This window comes from Terrapene carolina, unplaced genomic scaffold (genome assembly GCF_002925995.2).
Source record: "Terrapene carolina triunguis isolate 2854851 unplaced genomic scaffold, T_m_triunguis-2.0 Scaffold113, whole genome shotgun sequence".
NCBI lineage: Eukaryota > Metazoa > Chordata > Testudines > Emydidae > Terrapene > Terrapene triunguis.
In genome coordinates, this window is record NW_020664464.1 from 1,810,998 (window position 1) to 1,825,671 (window position 14,674).

The following is a 14,674-nucleotide window of genomic DNA, read 5'->3' on the forward strand; positions in this document are numbered from 1 at the left end:
CTCCCAGAGGAATACATGGGCCACATTCAGTGGTGATGCAAACTGGTCTTAAAACCAGACATATATGGCTGCAAGTGGTAATGCGCTCATTCATACCAATTTTGCACTCAGTGGGTGTATAAAACAAGAATAGCCTACACATACAGATGGGTAAGTTGAATGTGCTGCAGGAAAAGCAACTAACAGAAGGAAATAAAATAAATCACATAACTGCAGGCACTGGGAAGGCTGCTGTCTGCTGTGCCAATAATCAGGACAGATGTGGGATCTATTTATCTACACATAAGAACATAGGAGCTGCCATATGGGATAGCTCATGGTTCATCTTGCCCAGTATCCTATCTCTGACAGTGGCCCATACCAGAGCTTCAGGGGGAGTGTACAGTACAATGCAATTATAGGTGATCCACCTGTCTCCCCCTCCTGGCTTCTGGTAGTCAGAGGTTTAAGGTCAACCCAAAAATGGGGTTGTATTTTTGACCAACTTAGCTAATAGCCATTGATGGACCTACCCTCCATGAATTTATCAGCTCTTTTTGAACCCAGTTATATGTTTGGCCATCACAACACCCCATGGCAATGACTTCCACAGGTTAGTTGTGTGTGGTGTGAAAAAGTATTTCCTCGTTTGTATTGAACCAACTGCCTATTAATTTCATTGAGTGATCCCTGGTTTTTGTATTGTGTGAAAGGATAAATAACACTTCTCTATTAACTTTCTCCACAAGCTCTTCACTTTGGTATCTGAAAGCCATGCTGGCTCCATGTTCCAAGGCTGCTTTAAGGTTTTCTCCCCAATTGCTAATCTTTGTGAAAAAAATGCTACCATCTAAAACTACTGTACTCTTGATTTGAATGGCAGAAATTTCTGGCATGGCCTGAAGCGCTAGTGAATACACTATGTGGCTCTACTCTGTGACCAAGCCAGAGTAATTTATTCAGCACCATCACATTAAGCTTTTTTACCAACCTCCTTTCTTAGCAATTAACTTACCCTGAGTTTCTGAGTTTGAGCTGCAACTCCATTTGGGTGCATCATAGCAATAAATATGGGAACATCTCCTAGGGGACTTCCTACTCCTCCAGCAATGCTCACTCCTAGGGAATCTGCAGGACCCTGTTACAGTAAGGAAAATAGATTAAGATACTGCTTGAGAGAAAATACACAATTACCTTTAGGCCCAGATTTTCAAGACTGACTAGAGATTTTGGGTACCCAACTTGAGACCTCTTAAAGGGGCCTGATTTTCAGACAGCACTGAACACCCAACCCTCAAAGTCAGGCCCCTTTTCGGTGTCTTAAGACAGGCACCCTAAAATTGAGGAATGTAAAACAAGTATTCACTTATGAAGAACTCAGCCCTAATTCCTCCAGGTCAATGTACAGGGAGGGGATATGGCACTCTCAGCCCTCTTCACTTTCATTCCACCATTGCAAATTCCTCAAGGCATGTCAGTTTGTCTTCATGTAGGGTCTTTCACATAGTGTGTCACAAGAAACTTCACTGAGAGAAGTAGGAGAAAGAGCCTTTTTTTGAAGACAATAGTTTCTTGTGGAGAAAAAAAGGAAAAATAAAGTTGAGACGTAAAACGTCTATAGATGCTAGTAAGCAAGCAACAGAGTACAGTGAGGGGAGAACGGAAGACAGGAATGGGAGAAGGAACAATGAATTGAATTGTTTTGGTTCACTACCACTGAGAATTTTTTACTCTAGCCAAGAAGATGTGAATCTCTGTTCCTTCCACCTTCACTATTGCCCTGTAGATTGCCTGGCAGGCATTTTGAGCTCACACCTCTGTGCCATCAGGCTGGCTATTCTGTCTTGATTTTTTACTATACAGAGCCCTTATCACTGAAGTTGCAGAATGAAGCCTCTGATAACCACTGGGCAGAATAAGGCTCCCTGGCACCAATGACTGGGAAGCGTAGCCAATAATGAGGCTTATTAAAAGCGATACTGTGGCGTAGGGTGGGGGTGTTGGCTCACCCAAAGCTTTTATAACAATGACCCAAGCGGTGAGGAAGCCATGTAACAATTTAACTCCTCTTGCACAATGTTGATCTCTCAGGGGAAAGAAAAGAGATGGAAAAAAAGAGCAAACTTGTCCACAGTGAAAGAATCAAGAATCTCAACCTAAAGCTGTTTAGCTTAAGTTCTAAGAAAAAAAAAAAATTCAGACAGGACTCAATCCAGCTGCCATTTGTGTGGTGTAAATTACATGTGTACGTATCACATTTGCATGAAATTGGTTTCACATTGCAGCCTGATTCCCCCCCCCCTCCCGTTTCTTACACTGTTTTTACACCCATGCAACTCCACTGACTTCAGGGGAGTTGCTCCTGATTTTATGACCAGGCCTATCAATAGTGCACACCAGTGACAAACTATACATGAGCAAAATCTATTTGAGCTCAATTTATATGAACAAACTGGGTTTTGAGCATGCAGATTCTGTCACTGCACTCAAATAGCAGCCATGATTTGAAACTGCCCCCCTTATAGGCCTGTGCTTTAAGAAGAGGATCTACTGGTTTTGTATCTGTAAGTAATCGGACTAGCTGTGGTGATGTACACTCTTTTGTAACACTGCAAATATAGAAAGAGGACGAATACTCCTCCTAGTGTATTGCTGCTGTATGACACACACAGCAGTAACAGCTTTAGAAAGTTCAAAATAACATTTCAGAACAGTATAAAAAGCTATTTATAAAAGGGACAGAGAGAATAAAGCAGCTAAAATAAATCCATACAATGAAAAGCCCTGAATGTCAAGCCAATTGTAACAATAAATAATACTGGGAAAATAAAAGAGCCTGATTTTGCTGATATTTGCATATAAATCAGGAAGTCAATGGAACTGCACAGGTGTAAAATTGGTGTGAGAAACTGATCTCAGAATCTGTATACTGATGATTTTATTAAATATACAGTACAGTTAAAAATAGTTATTGTATAAATACATCCTAACTGAAAATGATTCAATAAGAAAAATATGATAAGAACTGGGACTGTAAATCCTACTAAACTCCATTTACTCTGGATTTAACTGAGTATGACTAAAATAAAAATATGGCTCAAACTCTTGCTAATTCTTTGTCCCTTAAATTTTCAAAGTAGGTTACAGGAATCTAGATGCTTGACTCAGACTGATATTATGGGGATCTGTGTGTTACATCCCCACAGCAGCTGGAAAACCTAGGGGCCGGATGTAAAGCTGCCATTAGTGTGTTTGTTCTATAAAATGGATTAACTAACAAAACTAGACATATGTTCATGAAAACCTAAATGTCTTTCACAAGTCTCAGGACATAGCACTGCCTCTCTCCAACAGGTAAAAATCCAGGGCCAGATCCTCAGTGTAAACACACTAATTTATAGCTGCTGAGGGGTTCCAATTCCCAGTACATTTTTACAGTACGACTTACCTTTTTTATTTCAACCGTTCTTAATCCTTGTATTTCAGATGATACTGTGAAATGAAAAAAAAATAAATACATAAAAGGTTGGGTAAGATTTTAAAGGAAGCTCTCCATTATAGCCATAAAAACAGTTATAATGATTTTAGCTTTTGCTCTTTTCTTATAGTAACATGCCTGGACATCTGCTCTCATTACATTAACAAGATTGAACTACTTCTGAGATAGGAGGGAATAGGTGTATTTTACACAAAATTAAAAAAAGATACCCAATCATTCATTTTCTGAATAAATACATATATTCTGGAATAAGACTGCCAGGTTTATTCAATTTGAGCAATTAACAAAACAGACTCAGGGCAATAATGACTTTCTTGTAATTTAAACATGAGAAAATTGTTACTCATCTTTCCTGATTTAACGATACAAAATCTGCTACTGTCACAGATTCACGTGTGGGATGCATGAGATAGTTTAATGGAAGATATGCTTACATTTGATGAGAGTGTCTGATTTAATAAATTGCATTCTTACAATACAACATAAGGTATAACAAGCTGCCGCCGTTACGCTTATAAAGGAATATAAAATGATACCTATGTGGGTTGTGGGTTTTTTTATACAATAACTGCCCTATCAGCATTTTAGACTTGAATTACAAAGGAACTGCTTTTATGCCTACAGTTCAAAACAATATCTAGCACTTCAGACAAACAAAAGATACCTCAGCTACCGATTCACAGACAGGATAACGGGGAGAAGTTTTAGATATAGAATATTAAAGGCACCAAATGAATCTTACTGGCATTCTTCTTAAGACCACTTTCAAAGCCCTCAGATGGGTTGGAACCAGAAGGTGGGAAACTGAATGACGACAGGCTGCCACTTCCTTCACTGACCTAAAATATAACATCACATTGGGATTATACCATAGTCTTCAAACTTCTAGCTTGCCAGAAAATAAAATGACGAGCTCCAGCGCTATTTTACTCCTCTCCTCTTGTGCTTAGTACTGTGAGACTAACAATAACTCCTCTATATCCTCAGAGCATTCTGGAGGGCTCTCTTAGTTGAAGGTTTGTGGCTGCATAGCTTAAAACTTCCACAACCTTTAGAAAGATTGCTTCTAGGAGCCCAAATTCTGCCCTCAGATTAACTCATGGGACTTCCTATGACTTTGCTGGAGTTTTATGGGTGTAACTGATGACAATCTTCTGACAAAAGTAAAAAAGTGAAGGACAGAGTATAGACATTGACACAGATGATAGGGGAACCCTAACACATGATTCCATTGCTTCTCTTTTCCCCCTCAATCCACACCATCCATTTGCCTCCACTGTCTGTAACCACATCATCAGCCACGACTATAAAAATACTTTTTCCTCACCATATCCCCTTTGTCTTTAAAATCTGCTCTGTAATTCTTGTGATTTGAATACTCAGTTTACATTTCAAATGAAAACACACATTTTTTCCCTAGTCTGTACTCACTCGTTAATTCAGATGCTATATAAATAAAGTTTTGAGGCCAGACTATCCTCTCAGCTGTGTGCGCACCTCCCATTAGAACTCTGACATCAGCTGTGTGTGTACACATATCTGAGGGGACAAGGTGACTGATGTTGTGTTACTTTGTGTCATTATTAGACTACAATGGCTTTATAGATTTTTCTAGTAAATATTACTCATTATATATTTCTACGGGCTTAACAGCCTGGGTTATGGCTTGATTCTGCATTTTCATCTTAGCCAAATTCTGAAGGTTCATATATATTTAAGGAGAACCAAATGCTGCAGTCTTTACTCAATCCTAACTCCTACTGAAAAACGCATCCAGGTCAAATCCTGCAATCTTCACCTCAATCCTAACTAATCTGACCTGAGTTTTTTAGGCTCAGGTCCTTGATGGTCTTTGATGATGAACATTTTAGGCAGAGGCCTTGATGGTCTGTAAGCCTACTTTTTAGTCAGAGAAATCTTCATAAAAATTCTGAGTCTTTGAAAAATAAAGTTTATAACGAAAACACTGAGGCACATCACCATAGCAGTACAATCTGAACTGTTTAATATTAAGGACACATTCAGGCCTCTCCCCACCCCCCCACCCCGCATTCTGCCCCAGTATTGGTATAAATAGAAGTGTAGATGACAAAGCACTGCTTAGACATGCTAGGGTATATACCCTACATGGCTCTCTACATGCCCAAGCAGTGCCTCCCACCTCTACACTACTATTTTTAGCAGTGTAATGTCCCGTTACCTCAGCCCTTCCCCGCAACAGGGAAAGGCTGCAACAGCAGGGAAAGACTCTGGTGGGGGAGGCAGAGAGGAAAGGCACCCGGACCTGCCCGTAGTCAGAACCTTTCCTCCCTGCCAGAGCCTTTCACTGCCCTGTATAGCAACACACTGCAGTGTGGATGCAGCCTGTTTTTCGCTGCAGTGTTTAGCTGCACGTACCCCACATGTCACCCACAGTGTAGAAAAGGCATCAGATATGGAAACTGCCGAAGATCAAACACTTTTTTGTTATGTTAGAATTAATCAGTAGAGCTGATTGGAAAAGCTTGACAACAACCAAAATTTCCGTTTTCTGACTGACTCTATTAACCATTTAAAACTCTGTTGTTTTCTCAACCTTTTCACTGGTTTGCAGCCTTCTGTAGGCATATCAGAGCAGTGTGGTAGAAAGCTGAATAAAATACCTAATGGACAATAATCTAGAACAGCAGAGGCATTCTTAAGTTAAGGGCCTGATCCAGCAAGAAAGTGAGCACCTTCCAATTCTCACTGATTTCAGTGGGAGTTAGAGTTCTCTGCACCTCCTAGGAGAGGGCACTAAAATCATGATCAGGCAATGCAGCAAAGAGGTAAACTTTATCCATGGGATAACTTTTGGCTGTATGATGCCTTAAACACATAATATGCTAAAGTTAACATACGACATGGCTATGAAAAAAGCTGTGAAGTACATAAAAGCTTCTTTTTTTAAAACTCATCCTGGGCTCATTATATGGAAAATCTCTGTCACTGTAAAAAGCAATAAAAGCAAATAAAGGGAATTATTTAACCACAGTTGATTTCTTCCAAACTAAACAGCTTCACAGTTACAAACCTGGCTGCTTTGGGATGTTCTCCTCTCAGAATGGAATGGACCTGCTTTTATTCTTCCAACTTCTAGTCTTACAATACCTAATGAACACTGAAGAACAGGAAATTTATAATGCAGTTCCCAACCATGAAAGGACCCATTAATGTATAATATTAAAGGCATATATTAGTTACTGATGATGGAAATAATAAGACTTATGGAAGGTGTATAAACACAGCCCCCAATCCTGCAATGAGCACTGCACAGGTGAAGCTCATTGCAGGATCAGAGCCAGAACAGGACAGTATATCAATTATATACTGTGAAATAAAATACAGGGCAGAATATTTGGATTAACAAATGAACATTACAGTTCAGATGCCAAAATTACACTAAGGGCCTAATCCTATTCCCATTCACTTAAATGGGAGTAGCATGTAAAATTCACTTTCAAGATGTAGCTATTCAATAAATAATTTTTTTTTAAAATCACGAATGTAAGGAATTTTCAAATGCGGGTACCAAAATAGGCCATATAATCTACAGATTTACTCCATATTTACGATAATGTAACTGAGAGCATGGCATTTAAATTGGTATTTAAAAATTTAAAATGGCAACTGAAACTAACATCTACCTTGGATTAACACCAGTGTAACTGAAATGAGGATCTGGAGGGAGATTTTTAATGCACAAATGTGGTGTGAGTGCCCTACTCCTTCAGACTTCCAATGAGAAACCAAATGATTAAATGAAAAATCTCTTCTTTGGTGTTTAAGCTTCCAATTGTAGGATTTTGACGCACACATTAGATGGCCACAAGGAAACTGATATTACATCAGGAATGAATTTAGTTCACAGAAATGAAGAAAACTTTGAGAGACTGGTGAAAAGAACATAACATACATTTAAGCACTAAGATACCAGGATGGTAGGTTCACTATAACAACCTAGACAGACAGACAGATATTACAATGTTGCAGACAGTTGTTTGTAAAAACAACTTTATCTTCGGTGTAAAGACCTCTATCTGCAGCCTATTTAAATATAGAGATTTCAGTCTTGTCACGGTTTTGCTTTTCCTCCTCCTTTTCCATTGGAAGTTCACTATTATAAAATCCTATTTCCATGTAGGCGAGTGTACAGCAATTTGAGAGGATTGGAGAAGTGCCATTACTCTGTTATGGTTTAGCTGTATTACCCTAAGAGAGGCTCACATTTTGGTCAGGAAATCCAGACAGGCCAATGTCTTACACCAGACCTAATTCTAGGACATAGAAAGCACAGGGTTTCAACACCTTTATAATTAGCATGGTCTGCTATTAGTTTCTTTTAGTACTGGCAACGTGGAGACAATGATCCCAGAAGCTACACTTTATTTATTTAATAATGGTGACATTACAAATGTCTGAGGGTGAACATGGTCAGGGTTTACACCAAAGGATCCCTACCTCCCAATAGACAGACTCATATTGGCTCATACTGGTCCAAAATAACCACTCCCCTCCCCCCCCCCCAAAGCATTCTACCTACCTAAAATTATCATTCTATAATATATAACTCAAAACCATGAATGTCATTTAAAGGTTATGATGTGGGAAATTGGGAGCCAAGACTTTTCAACATGAGGAAAACATTCAGTTTTACTAAGACAAGTAGTAAATTCATCTCCCTTTCCCCCACCACACATATGAAAAAAATCACAAGATGGTAACCCAGTAGGCACCTGCCATAGACTACTAAATCATACGAGGGAACAGAATGAGCAGCTCCCTAAACATCTATCTATCTATAATTATAGAAAGGAAAATTACATCATCATGGGGGATTTCAATCTCGGGCACACATGCTGGAGATTTCATGCTTGGAGATTCTAAAGATTACAGATGTTTAATTTGCTATCACAAGAAGTATTGCAATCAACTCAGGAAATTCTATATTAGATTTCATTCTGATTGATAAGGATGGAACTGATCACTGAATTAAAAACTGATGCTTGCCTATGTGCAAGTGATCATGATCCAATTTCATTTACAACGTGCAAACAGAATATAGTCCATATATAGTTTTAAAAAATCCAATTTCCCAAGCTGAGAACAATTATGACCTAGATGGAGTATGAGGAAATATTTAAACAAACATGTGAATGATAATAGGGCATTTAAGAATGTTTTATGAGATTCACAAAAACCCTACAATTTTGCAAAAATGAACGAAGGCTTCTTTGGTTAAAATACCATCTTGATTGAGAGGGGAGATAAAGGCAGCAATAAAAAATTGAAAACATATATTAAGAAATGGAAAAATGGGGAAGCTGATAACAATGAGTACAAATCAGCTGTTAGGAAATGCAGACAAGTGAAAAGGAAAGTTAAAGGTATCAATGAAAAAAATCTATGGCCAATAGGGTTAAAGATAATCAGAAGGAATTCTTTAAATGTATCAGGAACAAATAAAATTCTAGCAATGGCACAGGACCAATAATAAACAAGGATGGTCACATTATAAATTATGACCCAGAAAAGGAAGAAGTATTCATTAAATATTTCTCTTCTGTATTAATAACTTAAAGTGACAGTGAAATACTGTCTATTCATTGGTAGCTAGGGAGGATGTTAAACTCCTATTCAAGTTAAATTATTTTAAATTGGCAAGTTCAGATAACTTGTACTCCAGGGCCGCCTGGAGGTGGGGAGGGAGTGGCAACGGGCCCCAAACAGAGTGGTGTTGTGACCTGGTGTACAGGTTTGCAATTGTGAAAGAACCAAAACGCGGTGCAGGAACAAAACAAAAAAGTCAAAAGCAAAGCTCCTCATGGGGCAGAAATTCCAGTTCTCGAACTGTTCTAGTTATGAGGTTATTTCATCATAATGTACAAGTCCATATAACAGGAAGAGATTTCTGATGGACAGTTCTTTAATTTAGCAGAAAACGGTATTGCAAGATCCAGCGGCTGGAAGCTGAAGCTAGGGAAGTGCAAATGAGAAATAAGGGGAACATTTTTAACAGTGAGTGTCCTTAATCATTGGAACAATTTACCTAGGGATGTGGTGGGTTCCCCATCATTTGAAGTCTTTAAAACAAGATGGGATGTTTTTCTAAAAATATGCTACAGTTCAATCAGAAGTTATGGGCTTGAGACAGAAATTACTGGGTGAGGTTCTGTGTCCTGCATTATTCAGGAAGTCAGACTAGATGATCTTCTATATTTAATATATATGAATCTGTGTGCCACCAACATTACTAATTTCACCTAGAAATGTGCATAAGGTAAAACACCAAACCTGTACACCTTTATAGTTAGGAAAGTTCAGATCTGGCTCCAAAGTTCTTCACTACCTCCTCCAGCTCTATGATGGTCTGAATATGAACCCTGGATCCAACCTGAACTTCAAGACAGTCTGGCTCCAAATCTAAACTCTGCAGCTTGTCTCCAACTCTGTTTTTACAATTACCTTTAACAAAGCAGCAACAGCCTCCTGGTTAGCATTTCGAACGTCTTCTCCATTTACCATTAATATCTGGTCTCCCTGCATTAGTCTCCCATCTGTATCTGCTATTCCTCCTTTGACGATGTCTGACACAAATACCCCCGTATCATTTCTGCAAACACATAATTTTATTGTGCTTCAAACGTGTCACTCTTTGTACCATTTCCCTATCCATATTGTAATAAGACTTTTGCTTAGAACTGAGAAACTGTTTCCTAGAATTTCTGGTTAGTAAATGTGGGCTAGATCCCACCATTCCACCCTTACTCACATTGAGTAGTACCTTACTTCCTGAGTAATCCCACAGAAAGGGGACCAAATGGGCCCACCATAAAATTATAACAACTTTTTATTTTTGTTTTGTTTAAAAAAGAAACAACTGACATTGTTTGACAACATGCTGGCACAGAGCAGATTTACTGAGAGAGACAATTTATCTATGGTGGAGGAGTAAAGTTTGGGGAGGGAGGGTTCATCTTTTCATTCCCCTAATCCTGGGGCTGGCTCTGTGGTCCAAGGGTTAGGTCTTGAGCTAGGGTATATCAGTGTAGTTCCACTGACTTCATACCTTTTCCCAACAATACTTAATCCGAGGCCTTTGCCTGGCTTCTTTTGCAGCTCTATATTGAGAACATCATACATATCTTCCTCCTTGTACTGGGCCTCATCCCTGTAGACAGTGAGACGGACTTTTTGGGGTGTTTGTCTGAGAACATTTATTGCTTCATCATGCGTGGCATTCCGGAGGTCAATTCCATTCACCTGCAATGTAACCACATGTTGATTGAGTATTTTCATGAGTTAAATGACTAAAGAGTTCATGGGCATTTAAAAGTGATATACACAAGACTGCACCTCTAAAATCTGATCTCCCGCCCAGAGCCTTCCATCTTTGGATGCTGCTCCTTCTTCATATACTTCATGGATAATAATAGCTCCCTGTGGATTAACAATAAAAATACATTGCACACTGAAGAACACCTCTCGTATGCACTGCAACTGGTCCAAGCTTTGGCTTTGAAGAAAGCTTTTAAAAAATCCTAGTACGAGAAGACAGGACTGTAACCAGATAACAGCAAACAAAGTAATCAGCAGGCTATAAGAGAACTCAGGTTCTCATTTCTAAAGGCAAAAGATCTTTAAATAAGTCACTTTCTTCTGCTTTAAAAAGTGTGATTACAAAAATATTTGTGGTTCAAGCTTAAATCAATTCAGTGCAGCAAATCTCAGACAGACATTGTCTCCAGTCACTTGTTGAAATAATATATTCACCTTCAGAGAAACATTTTCTATTAGGGACTTAAAATTGGTACTGTCATCTCATTATGAAGTATCACTGATTTTTACGAACCAGTAAAGTGTCTGCTCCCCCAACAATGCTCAATCCAAGTCCAGTGCGTCCCTTGGAGATATCAATGGTTGTTTCACATCCTGGGATGATGGGACAAGTAGCTGGGTCAGAGGCTAACGTGGCTGGAGTTGAGGACCTGCTTGTATCTAAACACAGCAATTAAACTGGCTGGTTACAGTGAGTGGCCACAATAATTGAAAAATAAATGAACTTTAAAATAACATTTTGAGAGATCATTGACAGCCTTACAAGAATAGTTGCAAATGGACCCAAAATTCAACCTACCCTAATTACTCATCTGATTTTAAAAATACTCCCAAGAAATAAAATTATACAACCTCTGGCCCTCCCTTTTCTCCAAAACAAGAGCTGTGCTCTGGTTAAAATCACAACTCCTAATCTTGGTGCCCAACCATCACCAGGTCCATGAGATTGTGGACAAAGATGTTTATATTGCACGTGGCCTTATTTCTTCATTGCCGGGCCACACCCTGCTCTCGTACATACAATGTGCAGCCACTGAAGTTAACAGAAGCTTTGTGCACTTATCTGAGGGCAGATTTTGGGCCAGTATACCTGCTCCAAAACCAGAAATTCTTATCACAGGTAACAAGTGCCTACTATACTGTAATGTCATGCATGCATGTACACTGTCCCTGATCTTACAAGATATGCCCTTATACAGCAATGTACCTGATCAATTAGGGCCATTGGGTGGATTTCCTGGCTTTCCTTTTTGCTTTTAAAAACTTATTAGGGAGGCAGTGTTGACAAACCATGGAAGTGTAGGGCTGGAAGGGACCTCAAGAGGTCATCTAGTCCAACCCCCTATGCTGAGGCAGGATTAGGTATACCTAGACAATCCCTGACAGGTGTTTGTCTATGACCAGAGAAGGGGATTAGGAATGAGAGCTTCTGGGTTTTATTTTCACTTATACCACTAATGCGCTAGAGTGCCCACAACCAAGTCATTTAACCAAAGTTTTCAAACTTGGTTGTCTAAAGTTAGGCACATAAATCCTAAATAAATAAAAGGGACCTGATTTTCAGAGGTTCCACTCAAGCAACTAGAGGAAAACTAGAAAAATAAATAAATGTTTATATCAACAAATGCACCCATTTTCATTGTACGCACATAGGGCCAGATTGTTTCACTCAGATCCTGGCCTAGGCTGGTGGTGCTGCTGCAACATCCACTGCCCCAGGAAGAACAAGAGTATCCAACCGTTCCCTAACATGCAGGGGGAAACGGAGCTCCTGCACAATCCCTCAGGATGTGAGCCAGATGCTTTTCTCTGTCCTCCTCCCTCTGTACCTGGGCAGTGTGGAGATAGAGTAAGGTCATAGCCCTGTTGCTTTCCTACTCTACTTAGGTTGCTCACCAACTGTAGGGTGCTAGAAGGAAGCAATTTCTGCACTCAGAAAAGTGCAGGGATGCAATTGTGACTGGTCTGGGAGCAGAGGTGCAAGAAAGTGAAGAAAAGCTCTTTGAAGACATTCACAACGCTCTTCATTTTTTATCACTTAGCCCACTGTTAAGACTAAAGACAACATGAGGGTTCTTACTTTTAATTGTCTCTGGTTCTGGAGACCCAGAAGACGGAATCATCAGCGACTGCTGGATGTTCTTCCACTCGCCTGTGGTAGCACTGCAAAGTCGGGGTGTCGATGTTTGAAGAGATGTTTGACTATCATGTTCAACTGAGTTGATTGTGAGCTTCACTGTGGTCTTGGATGTCTTCAGCAGACTGATAAACTTATTGAACAATAAAGAGAACAGCGAATGATCCAACTGTAACACTTACAGAGATCAGTCATAGCAATTGCTCCATGATAAGGAGCAAAAAGTCACACATACCTGTTGTTCTTGGAGACGGAAATGAAGAAGATTGATGTTTTGGATGATGAGTTGCAACACAGTTAATTATTGTGGGCCAGATCATTAGCTGGTGTAAATCAGATTAGTTGAACTGACTTCAGTGAAACTATGCCAATTTCTACTGAGGCTATAGCACACAATCTATGTTAGCTTTCCTGGATGCTACACTATACGTTGATGGTTATTAGAACAAAATCAGAAAACTAGGAGTAAGTGCTAATGTTGGTGCAGAGCCCAATATTGCTCCCACTGAAGTAAATGTCAAAACTGATTTCAATAGGAGTAGGAGCAGGTCATCCAATGTCTTTGATTAAATGTTTGGTTTGGGGAGGGGGGAATATGGTACAACTAATATTTGAATTATGGAGCAGAGGGAGGGGATGTTGGAGAGGAAAGCAAGGTGGGGCAAACACAGGGCCTGGTTGTAAGGCCCAGCGGGTCTCGAATGCAGGCCTGCAGAACTGCCAGGCAGCAGACACCTCCATGCTGCCATACTGTGTCAGCTATGACCAGCTCATGCTCAATTACTCACAATCCACTGAGGACATAAGACCACAGGAAGTCCCTCCTCAAGGGGTATGACAGGAAGCAGCCTCATGGCTCCTGATTGGCTCCTCGCCCTATATAACCCCAAGGGGAATCCCAGGAAGCATCCAGGCAACAGCGCAACTCTCCTGTAGCTGCTATAACCATTCCTGCTCCCTGTTTTTGAACTCCAGGCTTCAATCTCAGCTTAATTTGGATCTCGCCTCCTGACCAGATCCCTGAAACCTGACTCAGACTCTGATCTTTGGTATCAACCCCAACCTGGAACTTGACTACAAAATCCTCTGGTATTCAGCCTTAGGTTTGATCCTGCTCTGACCCGTGGTCCCAACTTCCCTAGGTCATGATCCTGACAGACATACAGAGCATCCTCCAAATCTCATTGACTTCAAAATTACTTCAGTGAGAGTGGATGGTGCTCAGCACCTCCCAGGATCATGCCTTTAAAGTAGATTTCAAACTGGAACAGTGACTTTGTAAAATTGAAACCTTAGGCAGCAGATCTGTTCTTTACCCCAAACCACATCTGCTTCCTCTACAGATAACAATGAATTTTACTGCCTGTTAACTCTGCAGAGCCAATACAGCTCTGGCAGAGAGAGATGGATTCTATTCCAGCTGTGCTGTATCAAACAGAATTTGCTAACTCAGTTCTAATTGCAGAATGACTATTAGTGGTAACAAAGAGTCAGAAAGAGCCCAGGTTGACTCCTTACAGAAACCAGGTTGAGTTTGCAGAGCAGGAAATTAGGGGGAAAAAATCGCCAATTGAGTTAGATTTTACCTGGAAGCCACAGAGCCAACAAACTCAGAACCCCACAATACCATTTTTACAGTCACTTCTCAGAGTGTCACCACAGTTTAATGATTTGCTGTCAGGAATTATGCTTTCCCAAAGAGA

General features: G+C 39.9%; 1 protein-coding gene across 1 annotated transcript in view; it reads right to left on the bottom strand.

Moving 5' to 3' along the window:
* The window catches only part of MPDZ (multiple PDZ domain crumbs cell polarity complex component), a 129,412-nt gene that overhangs the window by 4,912 nt on the left and 109,826 nt on the right, over positions 1-14,674 (bottom strand). The window contains exons 37-45 of the mRNA XM_024211058.3: positions 12,915-13,104; positions 11,349-11,494; positions 10,853-10,936; positions 10,566-10,759; positions 9,962-10,109; positions 6,531-6,617; positions 4,221-4,317; positions 3,428-3,471; positions 995-1,117 (exon numbers count right to left, since the gene is read on the bottom strand). Of these exons, the coding sequence (XP_024066826.1) occupies positions 995-1,117; positions 3,428-3,471; positions 4,221-4,317; positions 6,531-6,617; positions 9,962-10,109; positions 10,566-10,759; positions 10,853-10,936; positions 11,349-11,494; positions 12,915-13,104 (1,113 nt within the window). The remainder of the gene's footprint in view (positions 1-994; positions 1,118-3,427; positions 3,472-4,220; positions 4,318-6,530; positions 6,618-9,961; positions 10,110-10,565; positions 10,760-10,852; positions 10,937-11,348; positions 11,495-12,914; positions 13,105-14,674) is intronic.